We start from the raw sequence: 19,912 nt of genomic DNA, 5'->3' as shown, positions 1-19,912 counted from the left end.
ATAGGGATGTCCTAAGGAAAAGCAGAACATTCCAGGATCAAATCAGAAAACTGCAGCTGTTGTATAAGGGATGACTATTATGACTGGGATGTAATTGAAAACAATAAGATTTTGGAACGCAGAAACAAAGTAAATCATCAAACGACCAATTCTAGCACTCGGGGGGGGGCACTAAATTTAATTTGGTATTTGAATGATTGGTATTAGCAATTGTATTATAATTTAGCATTGATATAATGAGGTTATTATTGGATTATTGTAATTGAAAACTAATAAAAATTATCATTATCAGAGAAACTGGGACGGCTTTTCTAAATCAGGCACAGCCCTGGAAAATAGGGACGCTTAATGGAGGGTCTAAGATAGGGTTGACATATTTCAAAAAGATGATGATCTCAGGGTCCGGGTAGGTTCATACAGAAAGAGACAGTCCTTGAGGTACTGTGGTCCTGAGCCATTTGAAGCTATCTAGGTCAAAACCACCACTTTGAATTGTGCCTGGAAACTAATTGGTAGCCAGTGCAGTCAGACCAGGATCGGTGTAAGATGCTCAGCAGTCTTGCTCCGGTGAGCAACCTGGCGGCTGAATTCTGCACTACCGGTATCTGAAGTTTCCAAACTGCCTCCAAGGGCAGCCCCACGTATAATGTGTTGCAGTAGTCTAACCTAGAGCTTCCCAGGGTGTGAGGGACAGAAGTTAGGTTATCCCTGACAAGATAGTGGTTGCCACTAGGCCACCAGGCCTTTCCCTCACTAAAAAGAGCAGTAGGACTGGGGATACTGGGCTGCTTGGAGGTTGAGGAAGTTGCGGACGCCTTAATGCCTCTCATAACCCTGGAAGCAGGGGTGGCAACTTAAACAACATATGGGAGTGGGGGGCAGGTAAACCCCATTCCACATAATCGGGGCCCCCCTCAACTATTTTATTGGGGGGGCCGGGCGAATAGTTGGCTCCCACGTCCCACCCAAATGGATACTTTTGCCATCCATGGCGCCTCATGGAGACCGGAAGCGGCGGTTGAGCGGAGCGCCCGCTTTGGCGCGATTCCTTTGGTGAGCGCGTGAGACACAGACAGAGACGCCCGCCAATCTCCGCTCGCGCCGACACTTTTGCCCCGCAAGGCTCGACGGAGAACCCGACGTGTACACGCGCGCGAGCCCCTAGGGCGTCGCCTTTCATTCGCCCGCTCGGCCCGCCTGCCATTGGCTCCTTTCCCTTGCGCCCGCCCCTTCCCTCCCACCACACGCACACGCACGTGCGCTGGGCCCCCGACGGTAAACATGCCGCGACTTCCTCCGTGCGTCTCGACGCACGCCGGAACCCGGAAGTGATGGCGGGGAAAGAGGTGTGTGGAGCGGGTGGGGGAGAGGTGGCTCGAGACTCGCTTGCGCGCGGCGGCGGTCGCCGGGAGGGTGGGGGCTGAGAGGGGTGTGTCCGCGCGCGCTGTCAGACGTCGCCTTGACCGTTATTCGCTCCCCCCCCCGCTCCTCCCCTTCCCTCAGCGGTGCTTCTTCAGGGGGGTTTCCGAGGAGCGCTGCCCTTGATCTTGGGAAAGGGGTTGTAGGGGGGAACAGTAAGGCCAGGTATGTACTTGTGTGCGCGCGCGCGCCCGCGCGTGTGTACGTGCTCGCCTCCAATCTGTTATTGGCCGAGGTTTTTTTTATTTCGCTGCTGCTGCTGGCGCCTCATCCAGATCTCCGTGTCGCAGGGGTGGGAATCTCCTTTTTTTGGGTTCACGTGTGACGAACCAAGCGAAACATGGAGCTGTAGAGTTGGAAGGTACACCAAGTGGTCATCTAGTCTAACCCCCTGTGGTGCAGGAATATGCACGCACGGATCAAACCTGTGACCTTGGTGTTATTGGCACCATGCACTGGTGCAGTGGGTCTGGCTGTCAAGCAGAAAATTGGTGGTTCAAGCTCCCCGCAGGCAGGATTCCTGCATTGTAGGGAGGTTGAACTAGATGACCCTTGGGGGGTCCCTTCAAACTCTGCAATTACTGTATAGGATTCTATGAACCAGTGCCTGTGTGTGTGTGTGTGTGTGTTCATGCTTGCGTGTAGATCCTACTCTCACTTTGTTGGCTGCCACTAAAAGTAATCTTTGAATACAGGAGATGATAAAAGTTAAGCAGTTTCAAGTGTCACAGCCTTCCCTGCTGTGCCCTTTTGTTGCTATCTCTTTTTACCATATGTTTCGCCCAGGTCTTAAGCATGATGCTGGGACAGCAGGGAGAACTTACCTGTGTGACCTTGCCTGAGCTAAGGATTTAAATGATCCCAGGGTTTGACTAGCCATTACTATCATTATAATTATTATTATTACTGTACCACTGTTGCTATTGATATTCTTCACCCTTCACCAGTGGGTGCCATTCACCAGCAGGTGCTAGGGTGCTGTTACAGCAATTAAATTTTAAAACAGTTTAAAGAGATCACAATCACAGGAATGGGGTGGGCCCTGAAAGCACACATCTCGGGTGTCAAGGACGAAGGAAAATAGATGTGAATGTGGAATGAGGCAACTGATACTGGACAGTCATGATACAGCAGGAAACTGTTGCTTATTTAAATATATCATCATCATATTTTTAGTGCCAGGGTGAGGGAAAAGACGCTTGTGGGATGTTGTTCTGCCACTGTTGCCAAAAGAGCCTTGACTTTGGGAGTGGGGAGGTGAGAGCTATTTGCTCCATTTCAGGCAGCAAAATGTCTGAGTGGTCCTGAATGTGGCAAGGTGTCCATGCTACACTGAATAAGCAAATTTTCGTGTTTTCCTGGTGCATTTTTAAATTGAGCTGTTAGGGCAGCATTTTTATAGGTCATTTAAGAACTTGGTATGCAGGACTTAAGCATGTTTAATTTAAAGTAAGGCTGCAATCTGAAGAGCACACAGTTTGGAGGAATGTTAAAGTCTGAGTGGTAGACTCATCTAAGCTTAGTTCCTAGTCAACATGTTTTGTGTTGCTACTTCAAGTGTTATAAATACACACTTGAAGAAAATGAGTTTTTTTATATTAACAAATATTAACAATGTTTATCCACATTTCTCCCCATCACTAATGCATACAGATAAATAGTGCTGTTACTGTGCAATCATAACTATGTTTACTCAGAAGTAAGCTTTATTTGATTCAGTGGTACTTATACCAGAGTGGTGTGAGAATTGCAGCCTGCCTTATGTATGGAATATATATATATATATATATATATATATATATATATATATATATATATAGTATCTCCGTATGTGTGCAAACAACCTTCTCTTATTCTAACATAGTTGTGCAAATATGAAAAATTACCACTTAAAGACCACTTAACCTAGCTTTTGTGTAAAGGTTTATGTAAGTGTACCTCTTGATATGTACTCTTGTAGAATTTTTCAGACTAAAAGTTACATTTTGGTATCTAGAATATTTGTGGGTGGTGACTAGCTTTGAGGGAGCAATAAATATATTTGCCAACCATATTACCTGCTCACAAGTAACTTAATTCCTGCTGAAAAATTATACGTGGATGGGTTTCAGTCAAAAAAATTGTTTAAATTGTGGTTTGTTTTTTTACAGGTCATAATTTCAGATATTACTGAAGCAACGATCTGTTTGAGAGACTTTGGGTTACATATGAAGTTCCTGATTTTAAAGTGGCACAACTGCAATGAAGAAAAGGAGAAAGCTCACTGCAAATTTAGATGACAAAAAACATCTTGATCATCGGAGGGAATCTTCAGATAAGATTCCCATTGCAGATTCTGTGCAGAAAGCTATTGCTGATTCTGCAGGAGTAGCTGCTGCAGACCAGCTTGAGTATTCTAAAGAACTCCCACCATCAATAGCTCAAAGAAAGCTTTTGAGCTCCCTGCAGTACAACAGAAATCTACTCAAATATTTAAATGATGATCGACAGAAACAACCATCTTTCTGTGATCTGCTCATAATTGTTGATGGAAAAGAATTTAGTGCCCACAAAGTAGTAGTTGCTGTTGGGAGTAGTTACTTTCATGCCTACTTGAGCAAAAATCCAAGTACAAATGTCGTTACCTTGGATCACGTAACTCATTCAGTTTTCCGCCATCTACTTGAATTTCTCTATACGTCAGAGTTTTTTGTGTATAAGAATGAAATCCCCTTAGTTTTAGAGGCAGCTAAGTTTTTAGATATTATCGATGCAGTCAAACTGCTGAACACTGAAAATGTTTCCAGTTTGCAATTTGAAGAGACGTCGGAGGATGCATCCCAGGTAGAAACATCCAGTGAGCAAACTCCCCAAGCAGCAAGCAATCACCAATGCACTCTGTGCAATCGCAACTTTTGTTACAAGAAATCCTTAGAAAATCACTTGTCCAGAGCACACAAAGCTTCTGCCCGGGAAAAAGAACATGGGCTAAAAATGGTCGAGAGCTCAGATACTTCTACCAGAAGATCATTGCGAAATCGCAAATGTCCGGCTAAGTTTGATCAAAATGACAACGAAAGTGGAGATGCATCTGATGGCAATTTAAATCAAGTGAGTCCTGGCAAGAAAAATGATGAGTCTAATGACGAGTCTAACAATGAGTCTGAAGACAGTGGAAGTGAATATCATACTGACGAAGACAGGCAAGAGGAGGACACGTCGGGAACTGACACTGAGTCTGAAGAGCAAAGTGAAAAAGAACGTGATGAAGAAAGACATGAGACAGGTGATCCAGCAGGAAATATTTCTGGAGGCAGTCTTTCCACATATATTCCAGTCATTTTTCAGAACGGTAGCAAAAAATACTTGCAGTGTCCTAAGTGTGATAAAATATTTGATCGAGCAGGTAAGTGGGAATCACATGCTCGATGTGCTTTGCCTCTTAGGTTCAAACAGATTTGTGCTCTTTGTGATCATTGCTCACACCTCTAAAAGGGCTTATGCCACTCTGTAAATGCAGGTCCTATATAGAGAATTACAGTTCATATTATTGAGGAAAGTGTGTAGCTGACATCCTTGGGAGTACTGTAGTAAAAAACAACAACCCAGAACCTCACATGTTCTGTATATTGCCATACCCTTTGTGCTAGTATAAAAAATACAACAAGTTATGGTCATGTCATTTAACTACCTAAACAACTATATTTTGAAATGCATGTGAAAATAACATTAGAAAAAGAACTGTTAGATGTGTAATCCAGAGAATACTTCAGTTTTTCTGGACTTGCTGTTATAGTTCTTTTAAGCACAAGTCATCTTTGAAAAAGACATGTGTGTTGTTGTTACGCATTTGAACACATGTATGTGGAATTGAGAGTAGCTAACATGCCCTCTATATGATGTTGGGCTACAACTTTTGCTAGCCCCAGTCAGGCCTTCTGAAGTCATCTAAACTCTGGAGGCTGCATGTTCACTCCCACATGGAGGCACTAGTTCAGGCATGTCAAACCTGCGGCCCTCCAGATGTTTTGGCCTACAACTCCCATGATCCCTAGCTAGCAGGACCAGTGGTTGGGGAAGATGGGAATTGTAGATACAGTGGTACCTCGCAAGATGAATGCCTCACACAACGAAAAACTTGCTAGACGAAAGTGCCTAGCAATTCTTTGTTGCCTCGCAAGACGAAACTTTCTATGGCCGCGTCTCGCAAGATGATTTTTTTTTGCTGCTTCTCCCCCCCTCCCCGTCTGCCGTTTGTTTTCGTAAGACGGCACGACCCTTGGAACGAATTATTTTCGTCTTGCGAGGTACCACTGTACAGTGATCCTTCCTGTGGCCTTACATGCTGTTAATGCTGATCAGCCATCTGAGACAGGCCTTAGTCACCTTTAGTAAAGGTAAAAACAATATACAACAGCAAATTTAAATTGGTGAATTAATCCAGGTTCCGGTTAAGTTAAAGACCTCTGTGCTCAGTTATTACAGCAGGGCATGGTCCAAGGCATGGGATGACTAGTCGGTCAAGAAGACTCTAGCAGAGGAACTGAAACTCATTGGTAGAGTCCCTATGAAGTCTGGGGAAGCACCTTAACAATTTCATTGCAGTGCCAGTTGAGATCGACTGAGGTGAAATTGACACGGTGCGTCCACACACTTTGCATTGTGTTTTAGCTCTTGAGTGAGTTTACTCAGGTTGTGAACTAGTGGTGACAACCACATCCCAAACACTCTGCTAGGTCAGCTAGCAGAAGAAAATAACAATTTCCCAGTTTAGAGAATGTGTCCCTCCCCAAATGGAAATACTTCCCTGAAGGAGGGCTTCATTTATTTATGTAAAGCACTATAACCCTGGAAATGCATCAGAACCTATACTTGATGCGTAGTAGTACTGAATGTTTGCAGGACTAGTTGCTGGTTGGTTATCTAATATTTTAACTGGAGTGGTTTGTTTTGTAGGGAAATTTGAGATCCATTCTCGTGTGCACACTGGTGAGAAGCCGTTTCAGTGCGATATCTGTCATCAGCGCTATTCAACCAAATCCAACTTAACTGTACACAGAAAGAAGCACAATGATGAAATTGTATGTCATAAAAAGGAACACAAATGTCCATACTGTAACAAGCTGCATGCCACAAAAAAGACCCTAGTAAAGCACTTGAAGAGGCAAGTATGAATGACATTTCTTACGCTAGACTTACATGCTGTGATGATGTGATTTATTTCCAGTACAAAATTATAAAAAAAGTATTGATGCAGGAGATTTTATATATAAACTACCTGCTTGAAATGTGTGGCAACATTTTATTTTTAAAGTGCATGGCATTAAAAATGTGTGTGTTGAGGTGCTCTGCACATTTTATAAAGTGACTACATTGTTCCGTTGCATGGCAAGTGCTTGCATTTTGAGACAATTCAAATGCTTGCCTGCTTTTGATGCTCTGCACGTTGAAGGGCTATTTTCACCTCTCTCTCACACACACATACACAAACACAAGTGATATATAATGTGAGGAATCCATACATATAGCAGTATAGGCTGTTTTCAAATAATGGTTGGGCTACAGGGCCGGGCATGGGAATGGCAGCACATGAGAACAATATATTTCAGCTTTGCTAATGCTGTATAGTTAGAATATACAGGGAATATGTTGGGCTGTGCATTGGACATGGGAGAAGTCTGAGCTGAATTGGGGTGATTCAGGGGGAATGAGTTTCAACCCAGATTGTCCTGGCCCAGGTCAGGCCAGGCTGCCCGAAGCAATCCAGGGCTATTAAGGGTTGGGGACAGTGTTAGAAACGGATATGAAAGCTAGGAGCTAAATGGTACCTTAAACCTAGGTTATAGACACTATAACAGAAATTCAAAGCTGAAAATGAATGAACTGTGACTCAAATTATGTTCATTTTTCATATGGCCTAGTTCCTTCCCCTGCCCACCCCCCTAATATTCTTAAGAAGGTCTCTTAAGTCTTCAGAGAGTAGCTGAAGTGGGGAGGCAGAAAAAGGTCCTCCTTTCCTTCCACTCTGCAGTTGTAATCTGAAATCCTAAGCGCAGTACTGCACCCAGAGCTTAGAAACTGCTCACACTAATGAAATTCCCTGTCACAAAATTTGCCTAGAACAATGGGAGTTTTGAACACTGGTTGGAGAAGAAGGCCGATGCTCTTCTCTGCAGCATCTCCTTTCCCATCAGGTCTTTTAAATTCTTCTGTGAACAAGCAGTCACAAGGTAGAGGGGTACACAACATAAAATTACAATATAAAAACACAAAACTCTTAATAAAAAATAATATAATATGCAACACAACTGCCAATGAGAATATATAAGACGTTTTTGCTTTTATGTAGCATGGGGAGTATGTTTGTTGTGGGTACTAATACAGCTTGTTTCTAATATTGCTTTCTGTGTTCAAACATATAATTTCCTTACTCTAGAAATAATTTCTCAATGGATTTTCCCACAATGCAGATTCCATCCTGAAAAAGTACAGGAATTTCTCTCCAAAAAGAAAAAGAGTGAAGGCTGGAAATGTGATGTAAGCATAACTTTTATTGGGAGGAAATTGACACTTTTAGTTTATTATTATTATTATTAATTATTATTATTTATTATATTCATAAACCACCCATCAAAAGACCTTAGGGCAGTTCACAAGATAAAAATACAAGATAAAAGCAGAGATAATAGTTAAAACAGAAACAACAATAATCCCCACAACTCTGTCTCAGATTCAGAGAACTGACTGTACATGCAATCGGGTTGTGTGGATTTTCCCTTTCAGCTGCTGTTCTTTGTATAATGCACTTGTTTGCTTTACTTTCTGGTGCATGTAATAGTGTGGCACAGGGAGCTCATATAAGGAACCCCCCCACAAACTCTAGTGTATGGGCAAAAACTTTTCATAGCTTTTGAGTCTCTCCTCCCCCCCACCTTTTTTTAATGCATAATGCTATTCAAAGTTTTTTGTGTGTACATATGTTGGATTGAGACATTCTTAGAAAATGTGATTGGTACGTGGCAGTGATTGTTGCCCAAGTTCTTAACACCAAATAAAAAAGACCAGTCCTACTTTCTGTTATGCACATTTGTGTGTAATACCTTCCACTGGTATAGCTGGTTTCATGGCTGCAATGAAGATTTAAAAATAACTGACTTCATGTGGTAGTATTTTCATCTGGTAGCGTGATCATGTAAATTCATAGTGAATAGTAGTACCTGCAATTAATCAAGATACACGGGAATTCTCTCTTCATGCTGAAGATGGGTTAAACCTTGAAAGAATCAGACATGGATATAGTAGAATAGCCGCTAGTCCACATAGCATGGGTCACAATGCATTTTCAGAAATAAAATATTCTGATGGATTCCTCAATGTCAAAGTATTAGCACTTCTGTTGATTAAAAACAGAATAATAGATTTCTTTCATGGATGTCCAGCCTCCAAGAAGCTCAAGTGTGTGTACATGGTACATTCTCATGGATGTTAATAGTTTTGGTGTTCTATCACTTCAGATTTGCAATAAATCTTTCACTCGAAGGCCTCATTTGGAAGAACACATGATTCTACACACACAGGATAAGCCCTTTAAGTGTACATATTGTGAAGAGCACTTTAAATCCCGCTTTGCAAGACTGAAGCATCAAGAAAAGTTCCATCTCGGTAGGAAAATCTCATTCTGCTAGTAAATATTAAATTTAAATGCATTTTCTTCAATGTGCATTTGTTGACATAAATCATCATTCACTAAGCAAGTTGTGCAAATCTCTTCCAGGATTGTGTTTCAGTATGTATGTTCAACCTGTTTTTAGTTGCTCAAAATAATCAATATTGCTTCCACTTTTGAAATACGCCTGTATGTATTAAATGGATTATTAGAAGTGTGTATTTTTCCTATCAGTTTCATATTCTTGAATTCCAAAATAATGTGCTTGACTTTGATGTAATCCTTGTTGCTCAAGTGGCAACAATGTAAATTGCATATGTGTTTCTTCACAGGACCTTTTCCATGTGATATTTGTGGCCGTCAGTTTAATGATACTGGCAATCTAAAGCGCCATATTGAATGTACTCATGGAGGAAAGAGAAAATGGACATGCTTTATTTGTGGGAAATCAGTTAGAGAAAGGTAGGTAGTAATATACATGAGTAAAGAAATGTTTTTGTAGCAATTTGTTTCTACACACGAAACTCTTAACTTTTCAGAAATTTTTGTATGATAAATAGGAAAAGGTTGACCTAGTATTTCAGGCTTTTAAGATCTTACTAATGGGAACAGTAGTTCTCCATTTTTCAGAATGTATTGGACTGCAACTATTGATCACAATGAAAAGGCTAGAGTATATATTCTTCAAATATTTCCATTTCTCTCCTCCAGAACAACTCTGAAAGAGCACTTGAGAATCCACAGTGGAGAGAAGCCTCATTTGTGTAGTATTTGTGGGCAGAGTTTTCGTCATGGAAGTTCATACAGGTAACCCATGTCTGTATCATTACTTAGGATTACTGATAGTAGCATAATGTCAAAAATGCTCTGACATTTCGTTTACTCTTGGGCAGAAGTTAGAAAAAGCAGCTGTGGTTGCTTTTAATTTTTGGCAAGGTTACTTGGAGGTAGGCTGGAAAAGGAAGCAGGGAAAGGGGCTTGTTGCCAGCAAGAGACTCTTAGCCACATGAAAAGTTTATATATATATATATATATATATATATATATATATATATATATATATATATATACAGTTTTATACATTTTAACAAAACAATTTCTAACATTAAAGTACAAGGCTCTTTTGAACCTTCGGACCTCCTTCCCTCCCTCCATGGGTTCCATGTTTAATAAATTTGCTGCATCTTTTATCGTTACCAATCTGTTAAATATCCATAGTTATCATAAAAAATTCCACATTACAAGTGTCATTACATCCCTGCCAGTAATTTTAACTGTTTACAGTGGTCTTTTAAATAAATTACAAATTTGCTCGTCTTTAGAAAATACTTTCTAAAGTGAGGAGGAATTAAAGAACCTTTTAATGAGGGTGAAAGAGGAGAGCGCAAAATATGGTCTGAAGCTCAACATCAAAAAAACCAAGATCATGGCCACTGGTCCCATCACCTCCTGGCAAATAGAAGGGGAAGAAATGGAGGCAGTGAGAGATTTTACTTTCTTGGGCTCCTTGATCACTGCAGATGGTGACAGCACTCACGAAATTAAAAGACGCCTGCTTCTTGGGAGAAAAGCAATGACAAACCTAGACAGCATCTTAAAAAGCAGAGACATCACCTTGCCTACAAAGGTCCGTATAGTTAAAGCTATGGTTTTCCCAGTAGTGATGTATGGAAGTGAGACCTGGACCATAAAGAAGGCTGATCGCCGAAGAATTGATGCTTTTGAATTATGGTGCTGGAGGAGACTCTTGAGAGTCCCATGGACTGCAAGAAGATCAAACCTATCCATTCTTAAGGAAATCAGCCCTGAGTGCTCACTGGAAGGACAGATTGTGAAGCTGAGGCTCCAATACTTTGGCCACCTCATGAGAAGAGAAGAATCCTTGGAAAAGACCTTGATGTTGGGAAAGATGGAGGGCACTAGGAGAAGGGGACAACAGAGGACGAGATGGTTGGACAGTGTTCTCGAAGCTACGAACATGAGTTTGACCAAACTGTGGGAGGCAGTGGAAGACAGGAGTGCCTGGCGTGCTATGGTCCATGGGGTCACGAAGAGTCGGACACGACTAAACGACTAAACAACAACAGAAAATACTTGATCTTACTGGTTTCGGATCTTCCCAGTCAGTTTTCCCATGAATACGTACTCCGTCAGTTTTATCTGCTATTCTTCCTTTGTTGGTACTTCTCCTTCCTTCCATGAAGTTTTATTTTCTAACTGCTGTAACCTCACTTTTGTGTAGCCAGGTGGGCATCTGAGGAAGAGCTCCAAAATAAACGAGGATTAAGCTAGGATAGCAGATTCAGATGTAACAAGAGACCACAGTTAATTTAACCACGGATTCATAAGCCAACTTCAAATCATGGTTTCTGATTATGATTTGTTGGTCACAAGCAAGCCATAACTAGATGATTGGGGTAGGTTCAGAGATGTAAACAAACTATGATTTAGAGTTGTGTCTAAATGCTGCAAATATCCCATGCATGCCGAGCTATTGTTTCATCTCAGTTCTAATTATGGGGATTGCTGGCAGGCTGAGTGTTAACAGTGAGCACAAGAGATCCCATGCAAAGATAACCTTGTGCATTTATTAATGCAGACTTCATCTGCGGGTCCACCATGACGACAAGCGGTATGAATGCGAAGAATGTGGAAAGACTTTCATTCGTCATGACCATCTGACAAAACACAAAAGGATACACTCAGGTAGACAAATGACGTTGGCTTTTTCATTCAAAGAAACCCTGGTTAGCTCAAAAAGAAAAGCCTTTGATCTCCTGCTGGCCTGTAGAAGAGGGGAATGCATGAATTCAAGGCACAGCACAGCCTATGCGTGCAGGACTAAACCATGCATTTGACTTGATCCTAAAGGGTATGAAAGTGTACATGTTTATTTGGCAGTGTTCTGACAGACTGGGTTTTCCTTGTTTGGGTGCCTTTTGTCTTTTTTATTAAAGCTCATTCAGATTGTGCTTTTGGTTCTCCGAAGGTGAAAAGGCCCATCAGTGCGAAGAATGTGGGAAGTGTTTTGGCCGAAGAGACCACCTCAGTGTTCATTATAAAAGCGTTCATCTTGGAGAAAAGGTGTGGCAAAAGTAAGTTCATTTGAATTCTGAAACACATTTGTATGTCCCAGTTTCAGTGTAACAAGAAGGATCCTTGTGCCAGCATGCTCCCTTCCTCTGCACACTTGACTTTAGGGAGACGTTGCGGTTTGCCAAACCACAGTTTCCCATCTAGTCCAAACTGGGGAACTCTTGTTTTAAATGCTGCTTGGAGACCAGGATCTTCACCCCTTTTAGATTGGGGAAACCTGTGGTAGCAAAGGCTCAAATATTCCATTGGCTTTCTGGTGACCTTTTCATTTCTAGTTTGTGTTTTAGGCTGCTTTGTGGCTAAAAGGCTTCCAAAGTGGCATATAACAATAAAAAAATACTAAAAGAAGAAATTAAGATGAAGCAGCAGCACAATGTAATCAGGAGTACAAATTAGTTTGGCCCCAAGATGCTGGTAGTAAGTGCACAGGGTAAAGTTGCTTTGACATTTTCTGCTTGTTTTCTAATCTAACACATTTATATATTTCTCCAGGACACAATTTAAAGCAGGGGTAGGGGCAGGAATTAGAATGTTGAGCCTATGATTTTGATGTAGTTCATGTATACACTGAAAATATCCATGGATGTGGAGCTTTTTTCTAATACGTTCCATTTTCCTTGAAGGTACAAGGCAACATTTCATCAGTGTGAAGTCTGTAAGAAAGTGTTCAAGGGGAAATCAAGTTTGGAAATGCATTTTAGGACACATTCAGGTAAGCAGTTGTGGACTTTCTGCTTTGCTGGATCAGCAAGAATAAATGTGATGTTTCGTATTATGGAATTCATGAGAGTAGCATTTTGTGGCACATAGTATGCCTTGGCATTTGAATACTAGCCAGTTTAGTGTACAGTTTAATGCATGTTTGTAGGCTCTCCTATCTCAGAATCTCATCTGAAAAGTTAGCACAAACTAGACTTGGATGCGACTTTCTACATGCCCAAAGTTCCTGGATTGGGGGGGGGGGGCTGTCATAGAATTGTAGAATTGGAAGGGATCCAATCTAGTCCAATCCCCTTCAATGCAGGAATCTCAACTAAAGTGGTATACAGTGGTACCTCTGGTTACGAACGCTTCTGGTTACGAATGCTTCTGGTTACAAGCTCTGCTAACCCAGAAGTAGCTGCTCCTGGTTGCAAACTTTGCCCCAGGATGCGAACGGAAATCACTTGCTAGAGGCGCATGCGCAGTGGGAGGCCCCATTAGCGAAAGTGCGCTGCCTCCGCCTCAGGATAAGAACGGTTTTAGCCTAAGAACGGACCTCCTGAATGAATTAAGTTCGTAACCAGAGGTACCACTGTATTCTAGGAAGAGCTGGACTATGTGATCAGAACTATCAGTTCAGAACTGTTAGCTCTGAGCAGTAGAATAATAAACAAACAAAACAAAATAAAACCCTGCTCATCTGGCTGGGTTTCTATATAAATCGTTATGCAAGAAAACAGGTTGTCATAGACTAGATTTCGCATAGTCTAATTAGTGGACTATCTTGGTTAATTACACAGTCAGTTGGAATCATTCTTTACCTTTTGTTGGTAGGACATCTTACTCTAGATATATACAAAAAGCTTTACAAATGCATTTTCCTAATATTAACTTGTTGGCTATTAAAGCAATGGTTTTTTAAAACAAACAAATGAAAATTAAACTTAAAATCACAATTTAGGTTTCTCCCCCCCAAAAAAAATGTGTGCCAAAATATTTAAATTAATAAAACGCCTCTCCATGCAATGAAAAAACCAATAACGCTATGTCCTATTGATATATTAAGAAATATTTACTCTGTTAATTCTGACTTTTTTCAAACACAGGTGAAAAACCGTACAAATGTCAAATTTGCAACCAGTCTTTCAGGATTAAGAAGACATTAACGAAACATATGGTTATCCATTCGGATGCCCGGCCCTTCAACTGTCAGTATTGCAATGCAACATTTAAACGAAAGGACAAGCTGAAATATCACACTGACCATGTGCACGGAGGAAAGTCTGCCGAAGAACCACTAAGTCCAGTGCCGGCGGAGAAAGTAGTCTCTTTGCCATCCCAGTTTGTACCCGATGACAAGGCTTTCCAAAGTGAGTTTAAACCGTTTGTGGAACCAGCCAAGGTTTATCAAGCAGAAACCAAAACAATGCTACAGAATGTATCGCCAGACGTGTGTGTACCAGTAACACTGATACCCGTGCAGATAGGCGAAACTCAGTCCGATCTTGTAGAGCATACCACCCCTGTTTCATCCTCACCTCACAACCTTCTTTCTTCACAACCTCCTCCAGCAGACTACCAGCAAGCGACGGATTTGGCATTTCTAGAAAAATACACACTCACTCCACAGCCTGCAAACATCGTTCATCCGGTCAGACCTGAGCAAATATTGGATCCTAGAGAACAGTCTTATCTTGGTACATTGCTGGGTCTTGATACAGCTCCCTCAGTGCAGAATATTTCAACTAATGAGCATTCGTGATTATATGTGACAGGCTATTACGAAAATAGTCAACCAAGTAATTCACCTGTGCCAGGATTTCTGCTTGTGCAATTGAACTTTCTCTCCTCAAACCTGCTGGGGGGGGGGTTTGAGGGAACCCCCAGATTTAGGAGACACATGGGAAGGGGAGAGAGAGTGCCGTTGCATAGCCCAAAATCATTGTGCTAGTTGAAATAGCCCTTATATTTCCCTGGTCTTGCTTCTCTGTTTAGCAATCAGAAAGCTCTCAAAGTGGAAAGTTGGCAAGTACAAGGAAAAATAGGTGTTTTTTTAATGCAGTGGTTCATCATTCAAAATATAATCGTGTGGTTTTTAAATATTGTACAGCTATTTTTAAAACAACTTTCATGAGGTAATATTATTTGTCAAGAAACCTTAAATGAAATAATTGTGTCATTTATGAATAGCTCTTCACCTTTGCATTATAATTCAAATCTGCATGCACACAGAGGAGGAGACATAATCTAAGACCCATAGAGCTTTAAAGATCAAACATGGCACTTTTAGTTGGGCAGCGGAGAGAACTGGCAGTCATTGCTGTTGCTTTAAGAATCAGTGAAATAAAAGACAGCTGACCTATGCTTTTCAAAGGAATAATTTGAATAAATTCCTGTATAGAAAAGTATGCTTCTAGATACTGGTTGAGATTTGCAGGTAGGCAGAGAGAGAGAGAGAGAGAGAGCAGTTGCCCCCTGCTTCAGCTTCCTAAGAGCATCTACAGTGGTACCTCTACTTACGAATTTAATGCGTTCTGAACACACATTTGTAAGTCGAAAAAATTCGTAACTCTAATCCCATAGGAATGCATTGGGAGAAAAAATTCGTAAGTCGAAGCAACCCTATCTAAAAATTCATAAGTTGAAAAAATCCTATCTAAACCGCATCCAAGATGGCGGACGGAGCTCCGTTTGTAAGTCGAAACATTTGTAAGTCAAATCATTCATAAGTCGAGGTACCACTGGCCACTGTGAGAATAGGATGCTGGGATGAGATGGACTTCCATCATGATCCAGGAGGCTGCTCTTAAGTCCCTCCTTCCTTCCTTCCTGGTTTAACTTGAGGCAGTCCTAAGCAAACTTAATTGGAAGTAACGGTCTGTTAATCCATGTGACTTAATTGGAGTAAACATCAGATTAGTCAGACGGTGGCCAGCATTTTTAGCATCATCCAATAACACTAAATAAAAATGCTGATAAATCAGTTTCCACTGCTAGTGCTTTTGAGAACTGTTGTGAGACCTATTATTCAGGTCAAGTCACACATGTAACCTCCATTTTGTTTTCTTGAGCTAGTTGTAGAAAAGACCCAAAATGTATATGAGGGTTGATATAGAGGTTCCGTGATCCTCCTACAAATCTAGTACTTGTTACTTCATTACAGTATTTTCCTTTATAAATGAAATGTTCTTACATTTAAACAGTCGTGGAACCATAGGCTACTTGGATGCCAGGTAGTTTGTGTTCTTGCCCATATTTCAGCACTTAAAACAAATGGTTGTTAAAAGCTTCTTTATGGTTAGGAAAACTAAGAAGATTGCTTTGCGAGTTTTTCTATCTTAATTGTTGTCTTCAGAGTACACCAAATGTGTGTGTTAGCTGTTGAATAGTGCTAGAAATATGTAGAGTTGAAGATTTGAACGTTTGGTCCAAAGAGGTACAAAAAAGTCCTGGTTTTATAGCTTTTGCCACATTTGCACATATCCTAAGGAAAGGTGGTATGTGTGGCAAGATCAGGAGCAAATACTCAGAGGTACTGCTGTCATGTAAGTATGGTGGATAAGTGAATTAGATTTGGAGTACATATAATGCTAATTTTTAGGAATGGAGCAAATCACATAATCTTTTTATGTATTTTGGCATCATTTTGATACTCTAGAACAGTGATGGCCCTCAGTATATTGCTAGAGACTACAGCTTCCATCCTTGTCCATTGATCATGCTGGCTAGGGCTTATTGTAGTTAACATTTGTGGGAGCCAAAGGTTCTATGATCAAAAAAGGAAGCTACATAGCTCTGTGTTTCCATGAGCTGGAAGTTGCTTGCTTTTAATTGCTTGTTGTTAGCCATTTTTGTTGTGTTTTAACCGACATTTTTCATGCTAAACTACAACTAATTGGACTTGTGTTTGCTCTGTAGCATATTAATTCAGGAACGGTTTCAAATGTGAAGAACACGAGATGGCCCTTAAAAATCTGTTTATACATATGCTGATGTGAAATTTAAAATGATCATTTTAACTTTGAATCTATAGAATGTTTACCATCACATCTTCACATCAATGTTTCATGCAATGAAAGTTTTTTCCCCTGAGTGTGCAGGCCGTGTGTCACCCATGTGTGTCTCCTGGTCTCCTAAATCCTGTATTACCCATTAAGCAGAGTGGGGCTTTGTTGAATTGACATCTGGGAATGGAGGTACAGTGGCTATTTGAAATGCAAATGCACAGAAAGTGTTCTATGTGATGGAACATGCCACCAGAAACTTCAGAAACAAATGAAGGTGGCATAACTGGTATCTACCTATGTAGTGCAATAATTTATATCCTGCATTTCAGGATGTAAATGCTTCCAAGGCAGTTTACAGGTAACAACACGTTAAACTCATCAGGATCTTTGGCAAAGGACAGCTGAAAGAGGGGGGAAAGATGAAGATTAAGTAGAGCTGGCCTTGAGATTCTCATCTTCTTAAAATTGCTAGGATTATGTAATTCATTTAATATCCCCTATTGAGGGAATGAGATACTGCACAATGGGATGCGTGTGGCGCTGTGGTCTAAACCACTGAGCCCCTTGGGTTTGCCGATCAGAAGGTCAGTGGTTTGAATCCCCGCGATGGGGTGAGCTCCCGTTGCTCTGTCCCAGCTCCTGCCAACCTAGCAGTTCGAAAGCACGCCAGTGCAAGTAGATAAATAGGTACCGCTGCAGCGGGAAGGTAAATGGCGTTTCCGTGCGGCTTCTGTCGTGGTTTCCTGTTGTGCCAGAAGCGGTTTAGTCATGCTGGCCACATGACCCGGACAAACGCTGGCTCCCTTGGCCTGAAAGCGAGATGAGCGCCGCAACCTCATAGTCACCTTTGATTGGACTTAACTGTCCAGGGGACCTTTATTTACCTTTTATCTTTTTACTGCACTACAAATCTGCAACTTACTTATTTAAAGTATTTGTAGGCTGCCCTTCAGTTGAAAAAAATTATAAAACAATATCACAACCAATAATCACATGGGAAACAGAAAATCTTGCCAGGCACTTCATCCCTCCCCAAAAGCCTGGACAAAGATAAGACTTTACCTGTTGTGTGAATGAAAATAACTTGGCAGCACCTGAGCAGGAAGGTACAAAGTCACCGAAGATGACAAATGGAACTGATTCTTGACTTGATTGAGCAGTGTATAAATCAGATTGGGAAATGAAGTGGGAGAAGTTAAGTTTTTCTTACACTACACTAACAGTGCTTGCATTTTCAAATGGCTACCTCCAGTTCATATTGATCAAGCCTGAGACTTTCACATCTGTTAGTCCCTTTCCTTTGTCTATAGTTACTTGCACCCCTCTCCCAAATACCCATTTTTCCTCACCTCAGCTTTATCTGTACCCCAAAGCGCTTGCTGTAGTTCGTCTGCGCTGTCCTTTGCTGTGCCCCCTGTTTCTTGCTCCCTTCTTCTCTAGGATACTTTGTGTGTGACTGTTAGATCTATAGAGAGAGGGGGGAAAAGTTATGCCTTAACTGTTTTTCCTGTAAAAGTGTTTGAACTGATTTTGCATTACAATGAATCGGTCTAATTGCCTGCATCTCTCTCAATTTCCCAATCTATTGAAGCATTTGTACAATTCCTTGTTTCTTATATATTTCTAAGTATTTTATAAACAAATTTGAGACACCAGATTTGTAGCTATTTATGTTGTATGTAGTTTACACCATGGCGATGAACAATTAACTGGTTTTATTTCTGGGTTTCTGTTACAGTTTTTCGTCTTGCAGCCATCCACAAACACAGGCCCCAAGCATACTCAACTCCAACTTTTTCCCAATAAAATAGCTTTGCCTTTGGACCACTAGGTGGCCGCCGCACATGCCTATGTATATTACACTAGTTGATGGCTTTTGCAAAAGTTTAGCCTTTGTAGATCTGAGAGTTCAGATGAAGGACGGTGCTCTTTCAAATTATGGAAATGCATCCGTTGCATGGACACTGTCATCTATGTACAGTCGTACCTTGGTTTTCAAACACCCTAGTTCTCAAACGTTTTGGCTCCTGAACGATCGAAACCCAGAAGTGACTGTTCCAGTTTTCGAACATTCTTTTGGAAGCCGAACGTCCGACAGGGCTTCAGGAGCTTCCTGTAGCCAATCAGAACCACGATTTGGAAGTTGAACAGACTTCTGAACAGATTCTGTTTGACTTCCAAGGTACTACGTCAACACTTTGTGTCCAGGTTACTGAAGTGGACAGGAAGGAAGTAGGTTCCTTTTCATCCAATACGTGCTCATGGTTTGTTTTTTACTCCTTCCCCAAAGTGCAAGACATGGAACTATGCGCCCCCTGACAACCAGCTCACAATGTTGGGTGGGTAGCTGGTTATACAATTAAGTCTAGCCTTAAAGGTGGGGAAGGGAAGGATTCAACCTGTTGGCTGAACCAGTTTGCCCTGTTGTAGACATGCAAAGTGGCCTTCACACCCAAGTCCCTTTGAGACTCCTTCAGGTAGTGATAAAGCGGGATATCAAATCCAAACTCTTCTTCTTATATTACAAGTGTTATCACAGTCCTGCTGATGTTTTCAACTGCTTAGTGGTCTTCAAGGTCTTATTAAAATTCCCATTCCTTATTAAAATTTTTGTCTTCCTGGTTCCTGAGCTTTCTGTTCAGTTTTGCCATTTCGTCATAGTCCATCAATTTGATTCGCCATTCTTCTCTGGTAGAGACTTTATCTTCCTTCCATCTCTGGGCTAACAACATCTGTGCAACATCGTCGCATACATAAGAAGTATATTCTTCTCCCTTGGAATTTCAGCACCTACAATTCCTGATTAAAAAGCCTATGGTTTTTTTTTTTAATAAAAAATGTGGAGTCAGTAAGCTTTCATTCATTGGATCCTGGGCTCCCAAGGCTAAAAAGAAAGTTTCCCAAAAAACAAAAACAATATGCAAAACGTTTTTTGGGGGGTGGGGGAGCTGTTTGTGTCATTCATCAGTGAATTTAGCCAGTGCCTAATTTCGGGCATTTAACATGTTCCTGACCTACTTCAGCAATCGGACATTTTATTTCC

The 19,912-nt window shown here is 41.2% G+C and overlaps 1 protein-coding gene across 3 annotated transcripts; it reads left to right on the top strand.

Moving 5' to 3' along the window:
* The first annotated feature begins 1,309 nt into the window (after nt 1-1,309).
* Nucleotides 1,310-18,526, top strand: ZBTB41 (zinc finger and BTB domain containing 41). Of its 3 annotated transcripts, none has more exons than XM_035123910.2 (11): nt 1,310-1,346; nt 3,570-4,804; nt 6,355-6,562; nt 7,869-7,935; nt 8,913-9,060; nt 9,397-9,526; nt 9,776-9,871; nt 11,664-11,770; nt 12,054-12,159; nt 12,784-12,872; nt 13,969-18,526. In XM_035123910.2, exons 2-11 carry the CDS (start codon nt 3,661-3,663, stop codon nt 14,622-14,624), a joined length of 2,751 nt encoding a protein of 916 aa, XP_034979801.1. In that variant the 5' UTR covers nt 1,310-1,346; nt 3,570-3,660; the 3' UTR covers nt 14,625-18,526. The 3 variants fall into 3 exon arrangements, with proteins under 3 accessions (XP_034979801.1, XP_034979803.1, XP_034979800.1); XM_035123912.2 differs by lacking the exon at nt 1,310-1,346 and adding an exon at nt 1,385-1,584 and having other exon boundaries at nt 3,570-4,684; XM_035123909.2 differs by lacking the exon at nt 1,310-1,346 and adding an exon at nt 1,386-1,584.
* The last annotated feature ends 1,386 nt before the right edge of the window (nt 18,527-19,912 follow it).

The sequence above is a fragment of the Zootoca vivipara genome, chromosome 7 (assembly GCF_963506605.1).
Source record: "Zootoca vivipara chromosome 7, rZooViv1.1, whole genome shotgun sequence".
Lineage (NCBI taxonomy): Eukaryota > Metazoa > Chordata > Lepidosauria > Squamata > Lacertidae > Zootoca > Zootoca vivipara.
Note: the sequence above shows the minus strand (reverse complement) of the source record. Positions and strands in the feature narration are given on the sequence as shown.

Bases quoted from the DNA above. Each gene is read 5' to 3' on its own strand.
- ZBTB41 (XM_035123910.2), top strand. From the start codon at position 3,661: ATGAAGAAAAGGAGAAAGCTCACTGCAAATTTAGATGACAAAAAACAT. The intron at 7,936-8,912 runs GTAAGCATAACT...CTATCACTTCAG, and splicing joins GTGAAGGCTGGAAATGTGAT to ATTTGCAATAAATCTTTCAC. The intron at 12,873-13,968 runs GTAAGCAGTTGT...TTTCAAACACAG, and splicing joins GCATTTTAGGACACATTCAG to GTGAAAAACCGTACAAATGT.